A 27,268-nucleotide genomic window follows, 5' to 3' on the forward strand; every position below is an offset into this window, starting at 1 on the left:
GGTCTGACTTTGCTAAACTGACCTTTTTAATCTGATGTGCGTCTAAGTCACCCAGGGCAGACCCCTCCCCACCACTAAAGGTATCGTTGGGCTGCACCCGCAGGAGCTAGCCTAGCCCTGCGTCTGACCCGAGTGCCCAACGTCCTGAGCTGACATGGCAGGAACCCTCGGGGTTTCCCAGCTTGAGTGTCAGATGGTTCGGAGTCTCTCTCCTGAGGTGACGTCCAGCCTGACCCTCGGTGTTCAGCCGTCTCCTCGACGTGTTAGGCTCCTGGACCCACGTCACATGCTTCCATCCCCGTATTCCCAGCTCAGGGGTCATGGTGGTCATGAGCACCGTGATGTCTGAGTCCCAGAAACACACTGGCTCCTTCTGGGCCAGGTCCCAGGCAGGGTGATGCGTCAATTTATGTGTTTTATTTTAAAAAACAGACTGTTTTTCTCTCTCCTCTGTTAGAGACAAATTCAATGCCTTACAGAGACAAAATGAAAAACTGGAAGTAAAAAGCATGGCTCAGCACAAGTTCCATGATCCAGCGCCAAAGAAGTGAGTTGATTTAAGCGTCAGTAGCTTACACCCAGGACAGAAAGCTTGCTTTTTCACGAGTGGGGGAAGCTGTAGCACCTTGAGCAGCGGCCAGTTTGTTGGGCCCGTACCTTCCGCTGTATGGCAGGTCCCTGTGTGCAGGTCCATCCCAGCATGGAAAGAATTTAGAGTTTCTTTCAGTCCCGCCCTCAGTTCTCAGGGTTATCCTATGAGGGATGGTGAATGCTGCTGGCCAGGAGCCTGTTTAAGGGCAGAATCGGTGCTTTTAGAGCCACTAAAGCAGGCATATCAGCTTTTGTCTCAAGATTGCCGGACCTAGAAAATCATGCTTCTGTTTTGGGAAGGAAGCTTGGGGCGGATACCTGGACCAGCACCCCTGTCTTCAAGCACAGGAACCTTTTGTTCTGCCCTCCATTCCTCTGGGTTCACTGGACCCCCCCAGGGCAGGTTCACAAACACATTCCCTTCCCCAGAGAGCAGCAGCCCGGTGGTGGGCCAATTTGACCCCCAGGACTGCCAGCCTCCGTCCAGCAGGGCTTCCCCCTGGGCCCGGGCCTGAGCCCAGGAGCAGGGCCTTCCCATTGTCCTGTCCCAGCCCAGGCTTGAGGTCAAATCACCATGAGTCCCGCATGGCCTCTCTGTAGAAATCACAAAATTTCAGAACCTCCACCTGACCCTTCTGTCGACAGGGAAATTGAGGCACCGGTGAGGAAATTGAGTGGCTTGTGTAAGCACAGTGCTGTTTCATGGCAGAGCCAGGACCAGAACCCAGCTGTGGTCCTTGTTACATTAGAATGCTTCATTTCCTGTTAGCTGCAGTGAATTACATTTTACATTCACTATTTTCATTTATTTAGTTATTTTTCCAATCCTCACCCGAGGATATATTTCCCATTGAGATTTAGAGAGAGTAGGGGTGGGAGGAAGGGAAAGGGGAAATGAGAGAGGGAGACAGGGTAGGAGGGAGGGAGGGAGAGAGAGAGAGATAGAGAGAGAGAGAAGGAGAGAGAGAGAGACATCTATGTGAGAGAGACACATCAATTGGTGTCCATCTTCATACACCTTGACCGGGGCCGGGGATCAAACCTGCAACCCAGGTATGTGCCCTTGTTGGGGGATCAAACCCACCACCCATCAGTGCTCAGGCCGACGCTCAACCACCAGGCAACACCACCCAGGGCTCACTGTTTTTAATTCAAACGGCCCACTCTCCTGCCCTCTTCCCCTCACCCAGATTCCTCAATGACGAGAATGGGCAGAGTATGCCAGCCAATTTCATGTATTATTACACCTAGCAGAAAATGAGGAGGTCCCTGACTCTTTCTGAAAATGGCGTTTTGGTGGAATTTTGCCAACCAGCATGATTAGGTCAGCACGGCACCACTTCCTGCACTTGGCACAGTAATCAAGAGCTGAGAGCTGGGTGTGAAGTTCTGTTTTCCCGAGGGGCTAGTGTGGGTTCCTGCCATTTGAAGGCCTCCACCACCCCTGGGTCTGTGCAGATTAACTGCACATTGTGTGCCACCTCCTGAGCCCCAGGGGGGATGAGCATGGTGATGGAAACAAGCACCCTCATTCTGAACCAAATTAAGCGCCACCTTCTCAGGCTGGTGATGGAAATCCCAGCTTGAGTAGGGCACCCAGACACCTGCTGGAGGGGCAACGAGGCTTGGTTGTGTCCTAAAAACCTACTTCTTACAGGAAAAAGCACTGGATTGGAGCCAAAGTCTTAGTCAAACTCATCAAACTAAAGAAAGGGGGATCCAGAGAACGACCAAAGTCAACCCCACAGAGGCCTCCCTGGCCGCTGGGGTCCTCAGACCAGGCCTCGCCCAGTACTTCTCAGCCTCTTCAATCGCAGCTGGAACCCCTCGAGGCCACCCCATGCTGCTCAAAGGTGACAGAAGAGCAAGACACCTGCAGGGGGCCCAGGGGAAAAGGTAGGAAGGGCTTACCTGGCTGCAGGCGGGAAGTGAAGGGGGGAGGATCTCAGGTCTCCCTCAGGGATGGGAGAACCAAGGAGACTGCGTGGTAGGTGTGTACATGCATGTGTGTGTGTGTAGGAGCCTGAAGGGGGCATGCTACACACACCACATCTGTCTCCTTTGGTATGTGAACACCCAAGTAGGAAATATAAACCCCCGTCAGTGTGGCTGCATGTTCTCCCAGAACAATTCAGGTCCTTCAGCATGAGGAGCCTCACAAATCATGGACACTGTGGTAGGGACTCGAATATCCAGAACTGATCTCCACACAGTTCCTGCAGAGATAGCTCCACAGCGGATGTTTCCTCCAGGCCACTTCTGTAGGGAGATCCCCGGTGCATTTAACACGTGATGGACAGCTGCAAGGTCTTCAGCGAGGCCTCCTGTGGCTCTGATCTTCCTGTCACTGTGACAAGCGGGTCCAGTTTTCTTCTCTGACTTGATCTGGCCTTGAGTCCTGCCACCACGGTGTGCACTGTACCTCATCATTCAGGGTTGTCATGTGGAATTTCCAGAGCTTTTGAAGTGGATTCCTACTTGCATGTGCTGTATGTATTTCATCGAATCTAAGAGGCTGTCAGACAAGGGTGCTCACATAAGAAGAAGATAAATGGGTTGTGGCAGTGACGATTTTGTCACAGTTGCCACCTGGTCGACAGTGACTGTGAGACAGGCTCGAAGCTGCATCCTGATTTCAGAGATGTTAAGGTTTGGGAGAGGGGGAAAGTGCATCTTACTTGCCTTAAACATGGCTTAGTTTTCAATTTACTTTTAAATATCATGTTCTACATGACTTACCTATAAACCTGCCAAACGTGCACCCTGAGCATTTAAATTTTATGAAGGACACCAGGACTTCCTGAAGACCAACCCAGGCCTGAGACTCATGCCCTTTCAGGGGCAGCTGTGACAGCACCAGGGCCCCTGACAAGCCGCCTCTTGAATGTGACCTGTGCACACGCCTTTCTGGGTGACATTCACCACTTCAGGACCTGGTGTGTCCCTCGAAACTCATAAAACACAATGTGTACATGCATCTATACTAGTGTTTGGGGACTAATGCTTGCATTCCAAGTCTTTACAGGAGGTGAATTAGGTAAAATCCTCACATGCAGGGAAATGATAACAAACTTATTAACATTTATCTAGAGGTATCTGTTGCCTCTGGTTTTCATACAGGATACATATTTTTTTTCACACTCACACCTCCCCTTGTGTTATTGTCTAAGTTGAGTTAATTAATGATAATCAGCCGAATTGACTTAGCAACCCTTTCAGAGAAAAGATGCTTGACTGCCCAGGCTGGTTTTTCTCAGTGGTTAGAGCATCATCTCTCATATCACAGAGTCCAGGGTTCGATTCTGTTCAAGGGCAAGTACCTGGGTTTCAAGCTCAATGCCTGGCCCGGTCAAGGTGTGTGGGTGGCACCCAATCAATGTGTCTCTCTCACAAAGATGTTTTTCTCTCTGACTCTGTGCCTCCCTTCCACTCTCTGAAAAAAATATCCTCAGGTGAGGATTAACAAAACAAAAAAAATAGGAGAAGTAAGATGGCTGTTGACAGGACTGCAGGCTTCTAGATAGTGTGAGAGTGAGAGAACGAAAGGAGAGTGCATGGAGTATCAGTATTTGTGAGTGAGGGACAGCTATACTCCAAGGGACTGTTGGGACTGGCGGACTGGCCGCCCATGATTGGGCAGACTCTACAGCAGCTGAAATCTCTTCTGGAGTGGCCAGCTCTGCTGTAGAGACCAAGCCATCTTGTAGGGGAGATGGCTGTGATTAGAGACGGACTGTGATCAGAACCCCAGTCTTACCTTAAACTGGGGAGATCTCAGATGCTTCCTGGGACTTTAAAACCAAGAATTCCAGGGACCAGTTATCTCAGCTGCGAATCTAGGAATGCCAGAACTCCAACCTCCCCGACCACGGGCACCTGGCAGGTTTTCTCTGAGGGAGACAAATGTGCGAACTCACGGACAAGCCCTGTGCCTTGTCACAGAGCAGAAGGAACAGCTGAATCAAAGAGCACTCACCTGGAACTGGCAAAGTAAACACAGCTGGCATTGCCTGAAGAAAGTCAGTGCAGGAGACAGAGAGCTACATAACCAGAAGCACTGAGAGGAGAGATCATGGGGAGACAAAGAAACAGCCCGCATACAAAAGAAAGGCGGACTAACCAGAAAAGGAAGGAAATGAAATGAAGGCAAGCAGTATGACAGAGAAAGAATTCAGAGAAGTGGTCATAAGGTCACTTAAAAGGATGGAAGACACATTCAACAATATGTGTAGGAACCAAGAAGAAATGAAGAAGAAGCAAGAAGAAATGAAAAAATGACATCGCTGCAATAAAGAACTCAATAGAAAGCATCAACAGTACACTAGAAGAAGCGGAGGGCCACATCAGTGTGCTAGAAGACAAGATAGGAAAAATACCCAAGCAGAGCAGCATCTATACAAGAAACTTAAAAAACAGGATGAGAGCCTAAGGGAACTTTGGGACAACACAAAAAGAAACAACATTCGCGTAATAGGGGTGCCAGGAGAAGAGGAAACTGAACAAGGAATAGAAAATCTGTTTGAAGAAATAATGACAGAAAACTTCCCTGATATCAGTAAGAAAAAGCTCACACAGTCCCAAACAAGATGAACCCCAAAAGATTGATAACAAGACACATTATAATTAAATTGGCAAACACCAACTACAAAGTAAGAATCTTAAAGGCTGCCAGAGAGAGACAGAAAGTTACCTACAAAGGATCTGCCATCAGACTATTGACTAATTTCCCAACAGAAACACATCGGCCAGAAGGGAATGGAATGAAATATACAAAGTCATGCAAAGAAAGGGTCTGAATCCAAGAATACTGTATCCAGCAAGGCTATCAATTAAAATTGAGGGTGAAATCAGGATCTTTACAGACAAAAAAAGGACTAAGGGTGTTTATTACCCCCAAACCAACAATGCAAGAAATGCTAAAGGGTGTGCTATAAAAAGAAGAAATAGGAAGGGAAGAAGGAACACAGGCATAAAGAATAAAAATGGTGACAAACAAGTACTTTTAAATGTAAATGGATCAAATGCCCCAAACAAAAGACATAGGGTAGCTGAGTGGATAAGAAAACATGACCCATATATCTCCTGTCTACAGGAAACTCATCTTAGAACAAAGAACTCACACAGACTGATGGTGAAAGGTTGGAAAAGGTTTTTTCTGACGAATGGAAATGAAAAAAAAAAAAAAGCTGGGGTAGCAATACTTATATCAGACAAATTAGATCTCAAAGTGAAGGCCATAACAAGAGATAAGGAAGGCCACTTCATAATACTGAAGGGAGCAATTCAACAAGAAGATATAACTCTCGTAATCATAGAGGCTCTCAATAGAGGAGCACCCAAATACATAACAAAACTTCTGGAGGATATCAAGGGAGAGATTGACAGGAATACAGTCATAGTAGGGGACTTTAGTACCCCACTAACACCACTGGACAAATCCCCTAAACAAAAAGTCAGCAAAGAAACAGCAATCCTAAATGACTCACTAGATCAGATGGAATTGACATCTTCAGAACATTACACCCCAAAGCCACAGAATATACATTCTTCTCAAGTGCACATGGGTCATTTTCAAAGATAGACCACATATTGGGGCACAGGTAAAGTTTTTTTTCAAATTCAAGAAGATAGAATTCATATCAAGAATCTTCTCAGATCACAATGGCAAAAAAGTAGAAATCAACTCAATAAAAACCATTAAAAAATCAAAACCTGGAGGCTAAATAGAATGCTTTTTAGTAATGATTGGGTTACCAAAGAGATCAAAGAAGAAGTAAAAAGCATCATGGCAACAAATGACACTGAAAACACAACATCCAAAATCTATAGGACACAGTGAAAGCAGTCTTGAGGGGGACGTTCATAGCTTTGCAGGCCTATCTCAAAAAAACAAGAAAAAATGGTAATAAATTATCTAACCCTACAACTCAAAGAATTAGATGGAGAGCAACAAGAAAATCCCAGTGTAAGCAGAAAGAAGCTAATAATAAAGATCAGCATGGAGATAAGTGACATAGAGACCAAAAAAAACAATAATAAAGTTCAACAAAACCAAAAGCTAGTTCTTTGAAAGGATAAACAAGGTTGATGAACCTCTAGCCGGGCTCACCAAGAAGATAAGAGAGCCCAAATAAAATTAGAAATGAAAGAAATGAAGTAACAACCAATCCCACAGAAATACAAATGATTATGAAAAAGTACTTTGAACAACTCTTCCAACAAAGTGGACTACCTAGATGAAATAGACATATTCTTTGAAAAATACAAGCTCCCAAAACTCAATCAAGAAGAATCAAAAAACCTGAATAGGCCAATGACTCCCGAATAAATTGAAGCAGTGAGCAAAAATCTTCCAGCAAACAAAAGCCCTGGTCAAGATGGCTTTACAGGGGTGTTCTACCAAGCACTCAAAGAACTTCAACCTGTCTTCCACAGACTATTTCAAAAAATTCAAGAGGAAGGCACACTTCCAAGCTCTTCCTATGAAGCAAGCATTACCCTAATTCCAAAACCTGATAAAGACACCACAAAAAAGAGAACTACAGGCCAATATCCTTGATGAACATAGATGCAAAAATCCTCAACAAAATTCTAGCAAATCGAATTGAGCATTACATTATAAAGATCATACACCATGACGAAGTTGGATTTATTCCGAGGATGCAAGGATGGTACAATATCCACAAATAAATAAATGTGATACATCACATAAACAAACTGAGAGACAAAAATCACATAATCATATCAATCAATGCAGAAAAAGCATTTGCGAAAATCCAACACCCTTTCTTGATAAAAGCTCTCAGCAAAGTGGGAATAAAGGGACCATACCTCAACATAATAAAAGCCTTAAATGACAAACCTGCAGCCAACATCAAACTCAATGGGCAAAAACTAAACTCATTTCCCCTACAAATGGGAAGAAGACAGTGATGCCCACTCTCACCACTCCTGTTTGAAATAGTACTGGAAGTGCTAGCCATAGTGATCAGACAAGAAAAGGAAATAAAAGGCATCCAATTGGAAAAGAAGAAGTAAAACTGTCCTTATTAGCAGATGACATCTTACTATATATAAAAAACCCCAAAGACTCCATTAAAAAACTACTGGACCTAATAAGTGAAGTTGATAAAGTAGCAGGATATAAAGTTAACACCCAGAAATCTATGGCCTTTTCATACACTAATAATGAACTCACAGAAAGAGAAGTGAAAAAAAAAAACAAAAAAACAATCCCATTTACCATTTCACAAAAAAAAATAAAAATAAGATACTTAGGAATAAACTTAACTGAGGACATAAAAGACCTGTACTCAGAAAACAACACAACATTGAAAAAAAGAGATAGAGGAAGATATGAACAAATGGAAGAATATACCATGTTCATGGATTGGTAGAATCAACATCATTAAAATGCCCCTACTACCCAAAGCAATCTATAAATTCAATGCAATCACCATTAAAATACCAATGGCACACTTCAGAGATCTAGAACAAACTCTCCAAAAATTCATCTTGAATAAAAAAAGACCCCAAATAGCTGCAGCGATCTTGAGAGAGAACATTGTAGGAGGGATCACAATACCAGATAGCAAGCTATACTACAAATCCACTGTTCTCAAAACTGCCTGGTACTGGCACCAGAACAAACATAAAGACCAGTGGAACAGAACAGAGAACCCAGAAATCAACACAAGCCAGCATGCTCAATTAATGTTTGACAAAGGAGGCAAGAGCATACAATGGAGACAAGAGAATCCCTTCAATAAATGGTGTTGGGAAAACTGGACAGATACTTGCAAAAAAATGAAAATAGACCACCAACTTCCACCATACACAAAAGTAAACTCAAAATGGATAAAGGACTTTAAGATAGGAAACCATAAAAATCATAGAAGAAGCAATAGGCAGCAAAATAGCAGACATTTGTGGTAGCAATATCTTTACCGATACAGCACCTAGGGCAATAGAAACTAAAGAGAAAATAAACAAATGGGACTACATCAAAATAAAAAGCTTCTGCATAGCAAACACACACACACACACACACATACACACACACACACACAAAACTATCAATAGAACAACATGAAAGCCCACTGCATGGGAGAAAGTATTTGCCAATGTTATCACCGATAATGGTTTAATCTCCAACATCTACAGGGAACTCATACAGCATAACAAAAGGAAGATAAACAATCCAATAAAAAGTGGACAAAGTACCTGAATAGACACTTTTCAGAAGGGGACATTCAGAAACCAAGAGACATATGAAAACATGCTCCAAGTCACTAATCATCAGAGAGATGCAAATTCAAACGACAATGAGGTATCATCTTACACCTGTCAGAATGGCTATCATCAACAGTTCAACAAAGGACAAATGCTGGCGAGGATGTGGAGAAAAAGGAACACTCGTGCACTGCTGGTGGGAATGCAGACTGGTGCAGCCACTGTGGATAACAGTATGGAGTTTCCTCAAAACGTTAAAAAGGGAACTCCCATTTGACCCAGTGATCCCACTTCTAGGAATATATCCCAAGAAACCAAAACCACCAACCAGAAAGGATACATGTACCCCTATGTTCATAGCAGCACAATTTACCATAGCTAAGATTTAGAAACAGCCTAAATTCCCATCAGCAGATGAATGGATTAGAAAACTGTGGTACATCTGCACAATGGAATACTATGCTGCTGTAAAAAAAATAAATAAAAAAATAAAGAGTTCTTACCATTTGCAACAGTGTGGATGGACCTGGAGAGCATTATGCTAAGTGAAATAAGCCAGTCAATGAAAGAAAAATACCACATGATCTCACTCATTTATGGATAATAAAGAGCATTATAAACTGGTGAAAATAGATACAGAGGCAGAGCAGCATGGAACAGACTGTCAAACTACAGCAGGAAGGCTGGGGAGGGTTGGTGGGGGAGGTAAGGGATCAACGGAAGGACTTGTATGCATGCATATAAGCATAAACAATGGACTCAAGATACTGGGGTGTAGGGTAGGCCAGGGGAAGGTCAATGGGGAAGAAAGGAAACATGTAGTACTCTTTGTAATACTTTAAGCCAGTGGTCGGCAAACTGCGGATCTGCGGGCCGCAGCTCACGAGCCACATGTTGCTCTTTGGCCCCTTGGGTGTGGCTCTTACACAAAATACCGGCTCTTTCACAAAATAACCGACTTCTGTGCATGGGCCACAAAGTCTCAATCGCACTGTATGTGCATGCCCGCACGTGGTGTTTCGTGGAGGAGGCACACTCAGGGGCTGGAGGGGAAGGGCAGGGAGCTGCATGTGGCTCGAGAGCCTCGGTTTGCCGACCATGGCTTTAAGCAATAAAATAATTTTTTTAAAAAAAAAAAGATAAAGAAACAACTGTTTGGATCCATGAATGAGCAGGTCAGTGGTAGATATTAGTAACGGCAGCCATGTAATGGGGGCTCTTTCTGAGCTCAGCACCCTTTAGCTAGTTTCACACTTTACATCTCTCCTTTAGTTCCAACTGCCATGTGAGGCAGGTACGATTCCTATCCCCTTTCCAGGGCTGGGAAAGTGAGGCTTGACAAGGTTAAGCACTTGCCCAGAGAATAAGGGGTGGTGCTGGCATCTGAACCTGTGCCTGACAGATTACAGAGCCTGAACTCTTAAACACTGTGAGCACTGCCTGCAGTTGAGGCTGCTTTGGTCCCTGAAGGTGCTGACCAAGCCTGGGGCACCAGCATTGCATAGTGCAGTGATGGCGAAACCATGACACGCGAACTCATTTTTTTGGTTGATTTTTCTGTGTTAAATGGCATTTAAATATATAAAATAAATATCAAAAATATAAGTCTTTGTTTTACTATGGTTGCAAATATCAAAAAAATTTCTATATGTGACACGGCCCCAGAGTTAAGTTAGGGTTTTTCAAAATGCTGACAGGCAGAGCCCAAAAGGTTCACCATCACTGGTAGTGGGTTCCTTCTCCTGTGGTGTGAGCTGTGGCCACCAGGTGGTGCTGTGGAGAGAGAAATAATGGTGGACCTGCTATGAACTTGAATCCTAAGTCAGAAATCAGATAAGTCAGTTACGCTCATGTACATGACATGTTCAGGAAGTTAGGCCAATTGTCTGCTCTGATGAGACTCCATAATTTAAAGGTCATGAAGTGTAGGTTTGCAGTAGAAGATGCATAGGGATCTAAATGGGAATAATTCTTGACGTTGACAGTATTTTGGTCTGAAAAAGATGAATTTCAAACTCATCCTTCCATAAGAGGCTGTTTGAGACGCACAAGGACTATTAGTGAGCAGTTCAGGTGGCCTGTCCCATTGCAGCAGCCTGAAGCACACCAGGAAGTGTCCCAAGGTGTTCGAAAAGGAGCAGGAATTAGTTGTGTGAGAGCCAAGTTGCCAGGGATCTTGTCACTAGGGTGGAGGACTAAGAAAAACTGGGTCCTAAACCAATAAACATTCTTATTTAATAATTTAACACGTTGAAATTGAAAAATAGTCTAAGGCATTGGCTCCTAGAGCAATATAGAATCCTCCTCACGTGCTAAGTAAAGTCTGGGCACAAGGATGCCACTAAATTAATTAAGTGGGGTCAAAGCGTAATGGTTCATCGAGTCCTGATTCTGATTGTGCTGTGGGTATTGTTTCCAACTCTCCTGGGCAGGACAGGACTCTGATTTCCCAAGAACATTTAGCTAACGCAGTCATTTGTTATTCATTTCATTTATTTGCTGTTTTGTTTTGTTTTTCCTTCCTCTCTTGGGTTATCGGGGGATCACAATTTAGCAACTCGGCACATAAAGAGTCGCTTTTGCAGAAGCGGAAGTGAGGACAAGGCCAAGTCTTCATCAGCCCGGCTGGCTTTCTGTAAACGCCTGAGGTTCTGGACCTCCTCTGACATCAAACCTGCTTCTCACTAGCCCCTCCATTTCTCAGACAGTGGGGATTTCAGATCCATCAGTGTCTTCACAGTGTACCTGCCTTCATGTCTGAAATTCAAAAAACAAACAGAAAAACAGTAGCTAAAGGCCAGATGACCCATAGTGGACCCCTCCTCCTGACCCAAATTCCAAGCCAAGCTTAAAGTAGCCAACCTGGATTCTGACTTTAAAGGAGACCAGTTGTCTCAGACTCTGGACCTGACTCCAGCGCAGCGCAGTGTTAGGGGAGGTTTGGGGTATCCATGGCCAGGGTGTCTGTGCTAAGTGAGGCCCCGGGCCCAGTGCCGCCCCCTCTCTCGCACCTGCAGGCTTGTAGACCATGCCCCTGTGCAGTGCAGAACTCATCAGCGGTCGCTATGCTTCCGAAACTGCGCACCTCCTGTCAAGTGAGATTTTTCAGACTCATTTTTGGGCCGCTAACTTTAAATCTGCTGCCCTTGTCTCCACCTTCTGAGTCAGAGCACAGAATCTTGGCTTTTGCAGAGCAGTCCATTTTTAGATGTGTTCTGTGTTTTGAAGAATTTACTGCTCCACTCAGCATCTCAAATAATCGGATCGATGTTGCTCAGCCGGGGTTCAGCCCAAAGTGACGTTTTAGGACTGTGCTGAGGTCCTCTGACGTCTTGGATGCTGCTGTGAGGGGAGCAGTGGACAGACAGGACATCAGCTCAAAGTCACCGTCAGCTGGGAGCGCTGGTCCACAGAAGCCTTTAGCTACTGCATTGTTTTCTGTCTTCAGCCATCCTCATACCATCTCCATGATTTTGCAAAGTCTATTTCACCTGAGTGATACTTACATACTTCCCCTTGAATCGACTTGCAGTTTCCACTTTATTTTAAAAGATTGTTATCCGTACCGTAAATGGAAAACCACTATCTCATAAACACAAGGTCACCGTAAAAGTAAACGGGTGATTCTCACACTGCTCCTGTCAGTTGATGTGGAACTGACTTTGTCACATGCATCCCTCTGATTCCTGGGCTGCTGTGTGCTGGTCCCCTGCCTGCCTGCCCAGCATGCTGTTGGAAACGCGCACTCTCTGCCCTGGCTGCTGTCTGGCGCATCCGCCTCCCTGCTGCTCCTCAAGCTGACTTCACGCAGTGGACGCCTGTCAGATTCATCCCACCAGACTTGAATCTTGCTTCTCATCAAGGTTATCTTTCAGAATCCAAATCTCCCCTTGGTTTCAATTGCAAGGCTTGGGTGCTTAAAACTTCCCCGTGAGTCCAGACACTGGGTGGCTGAAGGGCAAGGGCAGCAGGTCCTCGGAGAGTGGAGAGCCCAGAATCCCCACAGTGGGCATGGCTCCGGGACCATAGCCCTCCGGCTGCCTGGAGCAGGACACTGTGCAAAACAGCCTTGTCCTGATGCTCTGAGGAACTCCAACCACAATCGTTTTTCATTTGTATTTGGAGAGCCATCCCCTTTCCTACTACGAGGTAGTCCAAGGTCTTTTAGGTTTGTTTTTGCTCCCAATGTTGCTGTTTTCATTGGGGTTTTATTTAACTTGGACAAGAGTATATGTTCACAGTAGAAAACTCAGAGATTGCAAAACATACAAGGTAAAACTCATTCTTGCAATCAGTCACCATGAGAGATGAAAACTTCTTAAACAGATGATTATTAGGGTGGCAGTGAACTTCTTTCTCAAATCAGAAGGGAAGCCCGTTTGCAGGGTGCACATCCCGGACCTTGAGGGCCTGGCCCCAGGTCGGGAGTGGTCCTGAGCAGCCACAGGCCAGGTCTACTCACTAGTGATCAGGGATTGAGGGACACGGCAGGGGGGCCAGTAGTGAATGTGTTGGACTTTTACCAACATTTTTTTGAGCTTCCTGAGCTCACCCTTTATTTCCTCCCGGCTGCTGGGGATTCACACTGTGAGCCATGGTTAGAGCCAGGGCCGGCATCCTGGGGCCTCCAACTCAGGCTGCCGCCAGGGCCCCCCCTTAGACCACAGCCGGTGAGGCACACAGCCCCGCTTTTGTCCCTGGGCTCCCTGGCCCTGCTGCCTCTGCTTTTAGGCCTCAGGTGATCACCCCAACTTGGCATGGGATTTTGCAGCCTCATTTCTCACTGTCCTTCTCTGCCCCAGGCCCTGGGGACCCAATACCAAAGGGAGTGGCCCCACACAGAGGCAGCCTTGACCGCACTCGAGGAGATGCCTCTGCTGACCCAGCCACCAAGCCCCGGCCATCAGAGCTGGGCTCCGGGGCCTGTTCATCCTCAGCCATCACTACAGCTCCTTCCAGCTCCACCTCCACCTCCCGGCACCCAGGCCGCACCCATGGTGAGTCACGGGTTGCTCCAGAACCAAGAGGGATGAGCATCTCGGCCTGAGGTCCTTCCCAAAGACCCCGGCTCACAGGGGCAGGAGGCGCCTCCCAGACTGAGAGGTGATCAGCAGGTGGGTGACGCTGTGGACAGGTTTGGCATCCCACAGACACAGGTTCAGAACTCAGCTCCGCCTACAGCTGTGCGACTTTGGGAGGGTAACTCAGCCATCTGGACGGCTGGGCCTGAGCCCTGGGACCCACACCACTGCTCAGAAATTGGTAGCAACAAGTGGCTCCTGAACAGAGGTGAACCAGAGTTTGGGCTAACTTCAGGCAACATTGGAGGTTTATTCTCTGGGAGGAGACTTGACAGGGTCCCTGCCCTGGAGGCCAGTCCATGGCGAGGAGGGCAGGTGTCCTAGACTGAAAAACAAGGGGATTCAGGGAGGATTGACAGGTTGGATGCCTCCCAGATGCCAGTAGCCTTGCGTGCTCGCACCTTACATGGGAAATTATGTTCCTCTTCAAGGCATCTGATTAGCGGGAGACTCTCCCAGCAGGGTAGTCGGGTCATATGTTCCAGGGGGAGCCCATGAGAGGTCAGGGTTCCCGGACACCTGAGGAGCGTCTGCAACACCAGAGACAAACCAATGTGAGAGCAACAGGGTCAGCAGGCATTGGGCAGAGACAAAAGCTTTAAAATGCTCATCATGACAGCAGAGTAAACCACTTTGCACGGTGCAACCAGGGCAGGATGCTATGAAAAGGAGCATCTGGGGATGAGCACTGGGAAATTTAAAATGTGCAACAGATGGGAGAAATACAGCTTAAAACTTAAAAAGACATTCTGCTTATGACCTAGAGATGACAGCATCTGAGGACAGCAGAAGAGCTGGAAATGACCGCCCCGGAGGTGTTAGAAACTGACAAGAAGAGAAGGGGTTATGATTTTTCATCATCTTACCTCCCACTGGACCCTGGGAGCTATGACAAGCATAACTGTAATTTGACAAGCCCAGCAAAGACAGACAGGGCCCCGGCTCTCAACGCTCCCTGGCTCAGCTTCAGGACCTGGCCCCTGGTTTACAAATCAGGAGTACCCCTGGGAGAAGGTGAGGTGAGTGAGCACAGGGCAGGAGGCAGTCCCTCTGTGCTCCTGGACAGACACTGAAACGGCAGCCAGTGACTGTTGGGTGTCAGGGTGCTGTGCCCTGTGCAGCTGGGACGGGCTCGCTCTGTGTTCCTTGTGGCCACTCAGCAGTCGGCCCAGTCTCCCAGGCTCTGCAGAGCGGAAGCCCTGCCTGGGCTCCAGCAGGAGCCGGGAGCACCCCCTCCCCTGGGCCTGCCAGCAGGCTGTGTGGCTCTAGGCCCGGCCCTCCAGGCGAACCCTCTGGCTGCCTCAGCCTGGATCCCCCTGAGCCAGAGCCCAGGCCTGTTCAGATGCCTGCGGAGCCTGCCCCAGGGCCCCCCATACTGCACGCCCAGCACTGCCCACGGCGATTCCTGGCAGCCCAGTGCTCACGCTCAGGGGGACCTAGAACTGTCTGCAAAATGGAGACCCTGGTGTCCCTTTGGAGGGGACCCAGGGCTGCTGTCAGAGAGCAGCTGGCAGGCCTGAGGCACAGGACATCCTAGTCCTTCTCAGGGAAGAGCAGTGACTGGTGGCCCATGGATTCCTGACGTTGCTGGTGAGGAGATGCTGGTGCAGGCTCATTCTCTAGGGAACCCGCCTCCTCCCTCAGGTGGTGGTTCTTTCCTTTACCTTCCTCCAACACCCCCCACCCCGCCCCCCGCCAGAGAGCCCAGGCCCCTGGGAGGGGATTGCTCTCAGGGCCCTGCTTTGGGTGCAGCTGGCCCTGGAGGTGGAGGTGCTCCCGGGATACTAAGTATCAGCTGCCTTTGCTGCATGGCCCTTAGGCCAGGACACTTCTGTCCTTTGGAGTCCCAGTCATTGCGCAGGCGGAAGAGTGATTTAAAGTTAAGTCAGAGAGAGTCCTGAGTGTGAGGCTGTCCCAGCAGGAGAAATGGGGAGATATAGGACATGCAGGGCACGTACTCCCTAAGGGCAGGGTCCACCCATCCCTACCTCCTCCAGGAGCTGGACACGACCACGACTCAGGGCTGGGCCAGAGTCAGAGGTGGCCGTCTGGCAAAAGGCCCAGGTTCCCTGTGGATGTTCCAGGTCCGCTGACTCACCAGCATTATGTTCTCCACGGGCTAGAATTCAGATGACAGCCCCTGTGAGCAGTCCCTGGAGCTCCAGTTCCCCACCACAGGCAGCACGGGGAGTGGGCGGTGCGTGGTGCCCTTCAGCCTGTGTTCTCAGACCTGTTTCCATCAGCAGTGCTTTTCCTTCAAGCTAAGGCCTGTGTGCAAGTCCCACACACAAAGGAGGTGAAAGTGGAGGTGTTATGCTGAAGCGGGAATGGGGACCCGCAGTTCCTCAACACCCGTTCCCTGTCTCCCCGAGGGGCCTAAGCATGCAGCTCCTGCTTCCATCCCTCCGTGATGGGGAGTCACTCTTCTGGAGGCTTGGACTGCCCTTTACTGAAGGAAGGCCTAGTGGCCCAGGCAGACAGCACTGATTGCAGGAAGGTCTCACTTTCCTCACCTGGATTGGAGTTGCCCAGAGCAGCTCCCAGTGGTAAATTTAATCTTAGAAACTGGTGGAAACTCTTGCCATCTCATGGAGGCAGAAGGGAATCCGGGAATGAGACCAGCCTTCTCGACCATTAACAGTCGCTTCGGGTCTTTATAATTTCCAAAGAACAAAATCCTAGGAGGGTGGGGAGCTAACTTTTTAATTAAAACAAAAACTGAGAGTGTTTACATTGGCTTCGGCTTCTGAAGTATCAACAATAAGTGCAGGAGGAGCCCTATCTCCCACCCTCCCATTGCCTAGAAAGCTCCATGGTGCTGGCATGGGCTCCTGCAACTTATGGGCAGAGACAGGCTCTGTGGGGGGCAGTGTGACACTGCGGAGCCCACCCTCTTCACACTGGGTGGAGGGTAACACGACAGGAGGAGTCGGCCACTGTTTTTGGAAGTGTCACCGAGGGGCCAGATTTATGCTGAATCCGCTGAGGAAAGGGATTGTCTTCCTAAGTGTTCTGATTCCTCGAGCTTCTCTCATCAAGAGACAGAGGCAAAGGGGTGGGCAGAGCAGGGCTGGAATGGACGGAGGCTTTGGGAGCCGCTGATCTGTATCACAGTTGCCTTTCAATGACACATCCTTTTCCAAGAGGAAGGTGGGTTTTTTTGTTCAAGTTTTTCCTTCTGAAAGAGGGGGCTCATTCTGCTTCTGTGCTCTTCACGGAAACCAAGTACTTGTTGACTCACCCCCAAACCCCGCTGCTAAGAGGCTTTTTCTGGTGCCTGCTATTTGGGGAGCGTGCCAGGGCTGGGGACCTGGGAGCCCTGTGCCCCAGTGAGTCCAGAGCAGACTGCTTGGTGGGGCAGGAAGCAGATCCGCTCCTAGTGTGTCCCTGGTTATCAGTGCAGTTCAGCTCAACACCAGCTGTGTGCAGGGACGACGAGCACACAGTCCCTGTCCCCAGCTGTGACTGTGCAGTAGGACCAGTCTGATGATACCGGAGGGGGGGGAGGGGCTGCGCCGTGGGACTGCGTGTGCTGGAGGCGTGGACCAGGAGGGGAGGTCTGCAGGCCTGGAAGGGACCACCTGTCCTGACCGGGAGGTGCCGCCCTCCCTGCAGCAGGTGCTCCCCCTGTGATCCTAGGGAGGCAGGGAGGGCTGCCCTAGGCATGCTTAGGCGGGCACACACCGCAGACAGGAGGGCAGCTGCCCCACACTTGTCACAGGGGAGGTCTGATTCTTTTCCCTTCGGAGCAGATGTCAATTTGAAACAAAAAAGAGGAGCTGAAGGACAGCAAACAGCCATGGAAAGCCAGCACGTTCTTTCCTCCTGAGACCCCAGCACCCGCCCCTCGGACCACCGAGGGGAAGCGGGCCCTGGAGCAGGCACAGGCTACATTGTGCACACGTGGCGCACACACTCTGCCCTGTGCTGCCTCCCGCCCTCACCAGGTGCCACTGTCCTGGTCTAGGCAGGGTGTTTCCATGTGTTCTAGAAAGCTCCATGTGTAGTAAGGGTGGGCTCCACACCCCTCCAACCCTTCGCTTTCCCAGAGCCGCCCTGTTTGGCCTGTACCGGAGTTCTGCGTGAAATTTCCTTTGTTAACAAAATTGTTTGAGCCCAGCCCCAGACCTCACAGACACAGAAACACAGGCTGTCATCCCGTACAGCTCATGCCCACTGTGCACGGGGCCAGGCACTCGGGAGGCAGGACCCCTCCTGGGGCGTCTCCAGAATCCGAGCTGTGCTCCTGGGGGTGCTCCCCTGAGCTGTGACAGAATCGCTCTGTTATGTCCTTGTTGTCAGACTGGAGGGATTAGTGTGGGCTAGACTGGGTCATTGGCCCTTTCAGTTAAGAATTGTCCTTCCCGAGAGATTCAACAAGATGGCGGCGATATAGGCAGAGGGGTCCCAGGTCGTCTCCTGGAGCAAATGGAGTGAGCAGCTGAAACTAATAACACCCACGCCAGATTGGCGAAACTACTCATCTGGTGAGACGGTTTGCAGCCAGGAAGGGCAGAGCTCCCCTGGAAAGGTAAAAAAACAGGGATCTGGGCAGGAAAGTTTGCCAGACCTCTGAGCCCAGAGGGTTAGAGGGAGACCGCGTGGCAGATAGCAACGTCCCTTGGGACAGGCACAGCCCCTGACTGGGGAAAGGAGATCCGCAGGATTCCTGGCACCGCCGGGGGATTTGAGAGCTGGGTTCTGTGATCACGGAGGACTGAGCCTACAGGGGAGCACCCTGAAGAGCTGACCAGAGCATGCAGTGCCAGTAATAGAAGAGCTTGTAGAAAGTCAGCCTTCCCTGTTTCCGCGGCTGGCGTTTACTTGTTTATTTTCACTGAATCCTGTTCGTAAGACATTCCGGGTACAGACACTCACCTGTGCTGAAGAGAGGGAGAAGGTGCAGACGAGTGCAATCTGGGGAGAGACTGAGGAGAGAGGGGGGGCCGGGAGAGGTGGCAGCGGATTGAGTCCTGAGACACCCCTGGGCCCAGGATCAGGGCAGCCATCCTTTCCAGAGGGTGGGACTCCCCTACCTAGCCCCCAGGCAAGGAGCACAACCACACCCAGATTCCACCCTGAATGAGATCAAGGATTAAAATAATCTGATCAGTCCCTGGGAGTTAACAGGGTCTGGACTATAGAGGGATTTTCAATCCCAGCAACAACACAGAGTGGTGCCTGGTACGTGGTGCCTTGTTGTGTTGTATTTTGTGCCTTTAAATCAATGCAGCAGATCCAAACAACAGCAGCCTCCTGAGCACCACACCCTCTGTCTGAGGAACAGCAGCTGTACCTGAAACCTACCCCCACCAGCCAGAAGAACTACCACAGCTGTGAACAGCACCCACCAGAGGAGCTGCTGCCAACTGAAGAGCAGCTGCTACTGCAACCGCCTGAAGAGCAACCACAGACCAAGGAGTCACTGCCACCCAGGGAGCAGCCACTGAACGACTCAACTTCTAGATATGTCAGTGAGATCAAACATGGGTAGACAAAGAAACCCCCAAAGGAAAGAAAAAGAGGTCTCGCCAGAAAAGCAGCTAAGTGATACAGAGGCATGCAACATGACCGAAAAAGAATTCAGAATAAGGGTCCTAGAGTTCATAAACTGGACGGAGGAAAAAATCAATAACATATGCAAGAAGCTAGAAGAAACAGATGAAAAAATCAACAGCTTAAGTAAGACCCAAGAAGAAATGAAGAGCGATATAGCTGCAATAAAAAACACCATTGAAAGTATCAACAGTAGACTAGGAGAAGCGGAGGACCGAATTAGTGAATTAGAAGACAAGGAAGCAAAACACACCCAAACTGTACTGCAATTGGAGAAAAAAATTAAAAGACAGGAGGAGAGCCTAAGGGAGCTTTGGGACAACATAAAACGAAACAACATACGAATAATAGGGGTGACAGAACAACAGAAAGAGGAACAAGGATTAGAAAACCTACTCGAAGAAATAATATCAGAAAACTTCCCTGAGGTGGGGAAGAAAAAAGTCACACAAACCCAGAGAGTCCCAAACAAGGTGAACCCGAAAAGACCCACACCAAAACACATCATAATTACCATGGCAAATGTTTAGGACAAAGAGAGAATCTTACAAGCTGCAAGAGAGAGACGGAAAGTTACATACAAGGGATCTCCCATTAGATTATCAAATGACTTCTCAACAGAAACACATCAGGCCAGAAAAGAATGGACTGTAATTTACAAAGTGATGCAAAGCAAAGGACTGAATCCAAGAATACTCTATCCAGCAAGGCTATCATTCAAAATTGAAGGGGAAATGAGAAGTTTCACAGACAAAAAAAGGCTAAGGGAGTTTATCACCACCAAGCCAGCAATGCAAGAAATGCTAAAGGGACTGGTGTAAAAAAAGAAATAAAAAGCTCAGAAAGAAAACAGCCACACTAAAAAAGAAATGGCTACAAACAAGTACCTTTCAATAATAACTTTAAATGTAAACGGACTAAATGCTCCAACGAAAAGACATCGAGTGGCTGAATGGATACAAAAACATGACCGATACATCTGCTGTCTACAAGAGACACACCTCATTAGAAGGGACTCACACGGATTGAAAGTAAGGGTTGAAAAAATGTCTTTCAGGCAAATGGTAAGGAAAAGAAAGCTGGGGTAGCAATACTTATATCAGACAAAATAGACCTCAAAGTGAAGGCCATAACAAGAGATAAGGAAGGCCACTTCATCATACTAAAGGGATCAATACAACAAGAAGATACAACTCTGGTAAACATATATGCACCCAATGCAGGAGCACCCAAATTCATAAAAAAAAACTCCTGGAAGATATCAAAGGAGAGATCGACAACAATACAATTATAGTAGGGGACTTAAATACACCACTGACATCACTGGATAAGTCCGCTAGACAAACAATCAGCAAAGAAACAGGAATCCTAAATGACTCACTAGATCAGATGGACTTAATAGACATCTTCAGAACACTTCACCCCAAAGCCACAGACTATACATTCCACTCTGATGCTCATGGGACATATTCAAACATAGAGCACATATTGGGTCACAAGCAACGTCTCCCCAAATTCAAGAAGATTGAAATCATAAAAAGCATCTTCTCAGATCATGATGGCATAATATTAGAAATAAACTACAATAAAAACAACCCCAAATACTCAAACACTTGGAAGCTGAATAGCATGTTATTAAATATTTATTGGGTTACCAATGAGATCAAAGAAGAAATTAAAAACATCCTGGAAACTAATGACAATGAAAACACAACAATCCAAAACCTATGGGACACAATGAAAGCAGTCCTGAGAGGGAAGTTTATAGCTCTACAGGCCTATCTCAAAAAACAAGAAAACATGGTAGTAAATCATCTAACTCTACAACTCAAAGAATTAGAAAGACAGCAACAAGAAAACCCCAGAGTGAGCAAAAGGAAGGAGATAATAAAGATTAGAGCAGAAATAAATGACATAGAGACCAAAAAAACAATACAGAAAATCAATGAAACCAAGAGCTGGTTCTTTGAAAGGATCAACAAGATTGACAAACCTCTAGCCAGACTCACCAAGAAGCAAAGAGAGAGGACCCAAATAAACAAAATCAGAAATGATAGAGGCGAAATAACAACAGACCCCACAGAAATACAAATGATTGTTAAAAAATACTATGGACAGCTCTACTCCAACAAACTAGACAACATGGAGGAAATGGACAAATTCCTAGAAAAATACAACATTCCAACACTCAATCAGGAAGAATCCAGAAATCTCAATAGGCCAATAACTATGGAAGAAATTGAAGTAGTCATCAAAAAGCTTCCATCAAACAAAAGCCCAGGACCAGACGGCTTCACAGGGGAGTTTTACCAAACATTCAAGGAAGAACTAAAACCTATCCTCCTCAGACTACTACAAAAAATTCAAAAGGAAGGAACACTTCCAAGCTCATTCTATGAAGCCAGCATCACCCTAATACCAAAACCAGGTAAAGACAACACAATGAAAGAGAATTACAGGCCAATATACCTCATGAACATAGATGCCAAAATCCTCAACAAAATCTTAGCAAATCGGATCCAGCAGTATATCAGAAAGATCATACACCATGACCAAGTAGGATTTACCCCAGGGATGCAAGGATGGTACGATATCCGCAAATCAATAAACGTGATACATCACATAAACAAACTGAAAGAAAAAAAACACATGGTCATATCAATTGATGCAGAAAAAGCATTTGACAATATCCAACACCCATTTTTGATAAAAACTCTCAGCACAGTGGGAATTGAAGGATCATACCTCAACATAATAAAAGCCATATATGACAAACCCACAGCCAACATCATACTCAATGGACAAAAACTAACAGCATTTCCCCTAAGAACAAGAACAAGACAGGGATGCCCACTCTCACCACTCCTGCTCAACATAGTACTTGAAGTATTAGCCACCACAATTAGGCAAGAAGAAGAAATAAAAGGCATCCAAATTGGAAAAGAGGAAGTAAAACTGTCCTTACTTGCAGATGACATGATATTATACATACAAAACCCTAGAGACTCCATCAAAAAGCTACTTGACTTAATACATGAATTTGGCAATGTAGCAGGATACAAAATTAACCCAAAGAAATATGAGGCATTTCTATACACCAATAGTGAACTTTCAGAAAGAGAGATTATAAAAACAATCCCGTTTACCATCGCACCAAAAAAATTTAAGCTACCTAGGAATAAACTTAACTAAAGAGGTAAAAGACCTCTACTCAGAAAACTACAGGACATTGAAAAAAGATATAGAGGAAGACATAAACAGATGGAAGAACATACCGTGTTCATGGATTGGTAGAATCAACATCATTAAAATGTCCATACTACCCAAAGCAATCTATAAATTCAACGCACTTCCCATTAAAATACCAACGGCATACTTCATAGATCTAGATCGAACGCTCCAAAAATTCACCTGGAACAAAGAAAGACCCTGAATAGCTGCAGCAATCCTGAAAAAGAACAAGTAGGTGGGATCTCAATACCAGACATCAAGATGTATTACAAAGCCACTGTTCTCAAAACTGCCTGGTACTGGCACAAGAACAGGCATATAGATCAATGGAATAGAATAGAGAGCCCAGAAATCGGCCCGAACCAATATGCTCAATTAATATTTGACAAATGATGCAAGAACATACAATGGAGCCAAGATGGTTTCTTCAATAAATGATGTTGGGAAAATTGGACAGATATATGCAAGAAAATGAAACTAGACCACCAACTTACACCATACACAAAAATAAACTCAAAATGGATAAAGGACTTAAATGTACGACAGGAAACCATAAAAATTCTAGAAGAATCCAAAGGCAACAAAATCTCAGACATATGCCGAAGCAATTTCTTCACTGATACAGCTCCTAGGGCACTTGAAACTAAAGAGAAAATGAACAAATGGGACTACATCAAAACAAAGAGCTTCTGCACAGCAAAAGAAACCATCAACAAAACAACAAGAAAACCCACTGCCTGGGAAAACATATTTGCCAATGTCATATCTGATAAGGGCCTAATCTCCAAAATTTATAGGGAACTCATACGACTTAACAAAAGGAAGATAATCCAATCAAAAAATGGGCAAAGGACCTAAATAGACACCTTTCAAAAGAGGACATTCAGAAAGCCAACAGACATATGAAAACATGCTCAAAGTCACTAATCATCTGAGAGATGCAATTCAAAACAACAATGAGGTACCATCTCACACCTGTCAGATTGGCTATCATCAACAAATCAACAAATGACAAGTGCTGGAGAGGATGTGGAGAAAAAAGAACACTCGTGCACTGCTGGTGGGAATGCAGACTGGTGCAGCCACTATGGAAAACAGTATGGAGTTCCCTCAAAAAACTAAAAATGGAACTCCCATTTGTCCCTGTGATCCCACTTCTAGGAATATATCCCAAGAAACCTGAAACACCAATCAGAAAGGATATATGCACCCATATGTTCATAGCAGCACAATTCACCATAGCTAGGATCTGGAAACAGCCTAAGTGCCCATCAGTAGATGAATGGATTAGAAAACAGTGGTACATCTACACGATGGAATACTATGCTGCTATAAAAAAGAAGGAACTCTTACCATTTGCAACGGCATGGATGGAACTGGAGAGCATTATGCTAAGTGAAATAAGCCAGTCAGTGAAAGAAAAATACCACATGATCTCACTCAGTCATGGATAATAGAGAACATTATAAACTTTTGAACAATAATAGATACAGAGGCAGAGCAGCCTCAAACAGATTGTCAAACTGCAGCGGGAAGGCCGGGGAGGGTTGGGGGGCAGGAGGGAGGGGGGTAAGAGATCAACCAAAGGTCTTGTATGCATGCATATAAGCATAACCAATGGACATAAGACACTGGGGGGTAGGGGAGGCCAGGGGATTGTCAAGGGCGGGGGGAAAAAAAGGGACACATATGTAATATCCTTTGTAATACTGTAAGCAATAAATAAATAAATTAATTAATTAATTAATTAATTAATAAATAAAAGAATTGTCCTTTCCTCTCAGGGTATCGACCAGGCATCTTGGAGAGCCCTAGTGATCCGTCCAGTGACAGCTCACCTCGTGGCCTGAAGGGTAAGTCGGCTTTCCTTCTGGGCACTTTCCAGTGCCCTTGGATCTGGGCTCTGGGCTTTATGTTATTTGTGTGATTTAAAGAAGACAATTCGCAAGTTCTTCACAGCATGATGGGTTTGCCTCCATAGGGCACATCATGCAGTTTCAGGCTCAGACCTGAGAGTTTTCACGGATTTGGATCCAGATCCCTTCTCCTCACTGACCAGCTCTGGGCACCTGGGCGAGCCACCCATCCTCCAAGTGTGGGTTCCTGAAGCTTCCAGATGGGGACAGGGCTGGGAGTTCCGGTCCATCGTGGTCAGAGGACACGGGTGAGTGTGATTCCTTTACAGCGTTTAAGTTTGTTAATGGTGCAGAAGATGGTCTGTGTACGCTGCCCCAAGGGCTAAGGAGAGTGGTGCCTCACAGCTGTTGCTAATTTCAGCTTTAGCAGGAGCTCTGTGCTTCCCTCCCACGTTATTTTGTTTTTAAACCCCACTGTGAACTTCTAGAGAATCCCAGCATGTCCTTGACATCCCAGTGCCAGCCTGGGAGAAGTGTGCTCTGGGTTCCCCAGCGGGGCTCCCTGTGTTCCGTGAGCCGGAGGCAGCACAGAGCCCACTGGAGGTAGGTGAGCGAGAGTGAGAGACTGACGTGTGTCCCTCTGTGTCCCCTCGCCCTGACACCAGGTTCCTCCGACTCGGCCGGCTCCACCACAAACCCAAGAGCAGTGAGGACCTGATGCCCAGCAGGGACACAGCACTTTGCCCCGCCCCGCGATGCCAGCACCCCAGGCCACACTACCCTCAGCCTCCAGGAGTACCCGCCACCCAGGATGGGCCTCTCCACCAGGAGGCATCCAGTAGAGGGGTGGGGCCCAGCCCCAGGCCTTGGGGCAGCCCTGGGTCCCCCAGAGCAGAGGATGGTCACCCTGGAGGAGTTCCTGGAGGAGCCTGACCGCGCTCCCCCTATGCTGTGTGAGGCCTGGGAGTGCTCTTTCCTCTCTCCCCTCAGATGGACCTGGACCAGAGGGGAGACCTGGACAGCAAAGTCACAGAGAGGGATGGGGTGGGGCTGGCGCCACCTGGCTGCAGAGCTGGCTTGGATGGGGAACATAACCACTAGCCAGAAAGTGACTGTGCTGGCAGCCCACCCAGACCTGGGAGGCTGTTCTCTCCATCTGTGCAGGGAGCGGGCAGAAAGGCCAGCATGGAGGGCCTGAGCCATGCAGTCTGTGTGCAGTTACTCTACGCTGCCGCTGGGCAGGAGGCGGTCCTAGACCATCTGTCAATAAACGGGAAGGCTGTGCTCCAATGACACTTTTGTTATGGACACTGTCCTTTGAATTCTATAGAGTTTTTACAAAAGTCTGTTCTTTAAAAATATTTTGTTTTAATCATTAAAAAATGTAAAGACTGCTTAGCTCACAGGCCATACAAAAACAAGTGGCAAGTCCTAGCCGGCTTGGATCAGTGGTTAGAGCATCAGCCTGTGGACTGTAGGGTATCAAGTTCGATTCCAGTCAAGGGCATGTCCCTCAGTTGCAAGCTTGATCCACCAGTCTTGGTCAGGGCATGTGCAGGAGGCAGCCAGTCATTGTGTCTCTCTCACATTGATGTTTCTCTCTCTCTGCCCCTCCCTTAACCCCTTCCACTGTCTATAAAAATCAATGAAAGAAATATCCTTGGGTCAGGATTAACACAAACAAAAGAAGGGTGGCGAGCTGGAGTCGGCCTGCACCACCAGTTTGCTGAGCGCTGCTCTGCAGCTCTGACCCCTGGTCGTCAGCGGATTTAGGAAACCCTCGAGTCTCCATGTAGCTTTCCTGAACCTGCACATGCACCTGTTACTGAGCTGTTGCCTCCATGCACAGATGAAGGTCACTGCCTGACAGTTGAGACCCTTGGAGGATTTTAGTAATTGTCTCCCTCCCCTTAAGCATACACAGTGGAACTCTCTCCGGCCACATAGTGAATTCTCTGGCCTGCATTAGTGGAGCCTGGTGACACGGAATACAGACTATTTGTTCAGTAGATATGTACTGAGCGTGTACTCTGTGTTAGGCAGCACGCATGATGCCTGCTCCCCCCAAAAAACAAAGTAAACCAGGTGCCTAGTCAGGTGGGCAGTCCTGAAGGCAATATGTACATGGTCTCTGCCTCCCATCATTTCTGTTTCTGTCTACAGAGCACTGTGCGCCGGGGCTGGAGAGAAACCAAAGCCCTGCCCTCAAGTCCATGGTCTGATGCGTGCTTCTCAGACTGCGGCCTGCCTCACGCTCACCTGGGCTGCCTTGACATAGGACGGACCCTGGGTTTCTGGCTCAGGGGCTGGGGGTGGGGCTCCCTGAGAATCTGCATCACCACCAAGTGCCCAGAGGTCACCTGGTCCTTTTCAGCCTCAGTGAGACCAAAGCAGCCTCGCTGTAGGAGCTGGTTGTGGAAGCTGATACTCCCTCCTGAGAGCCACCTCGCTCCCACTTCCCAGCGTGCTCACCCCACTAACCTGACACCCCTGAGCAGGCCTGAAGAAGTGGAATTCACAACCGTGCCCCTGCCTCCGCTCCCTGAGTCTTGGTGCTGGGTGAGGGTGTCACAGATGGGTCCTCTGGGTGGCCAGGGAGGGTGCACTCGTGAAGATGGGTGTCAAAGATGTAGAACTGTGTAGAGAGGGGCCGGGTGGTGTGAAAGACGGCTGCAGAGCCGGGCAGCTGTGGGTTCAACCCCCATCTGCCACTCTCTAGAT

General features: G+C 47.4%; 1 protein-coding gene across 1 annotated transcript in view; it reads left to right on the plus strand.

Annotated features, from left to right (window-relative positions):
* The window catches only part of LOC132213897 (protein Daple-like), a 75,880-nt gene that overhangs the window by 31,701 nt on the left and 16,911 nt on the right, over window positions 1-27,268 (plus strand). The window contains exons 18-21 of the mRNA XM_059660778.1: window positions 458-547; window positions 2,249-2,487; window positions 13,626-13,820; window positions 24,729-24,855. Of these exons, the coding sequence (XP_059516761.1) occupies window positions 458-547; window positions 2,249-2,487; window positions 13,626-13,820; window positions 24,729-24,855 (651 nt within the window). The remainder of the gene's footprint in view (window positions 1-457; window positions 548-2,248; window positions 2,488-13,625; window positions 13,821-24,728; window positions 24,856-27,268) is intronic.

The sequence above is a fragment of the Myotis daubentonii genome, chromosome 12 (assembly GCF_963259705.1).
Source record: "Myotis daubentonii chromosome 12, mMyoDau2.1, whole genome shotgun sequence".
Classification (NCBI taxonomy): Eukaryota; Metazoa; Chordata; class Mammalia; order Chiroptera; family Vespertilionidae; genus Myotis; species Myotis daubentonii.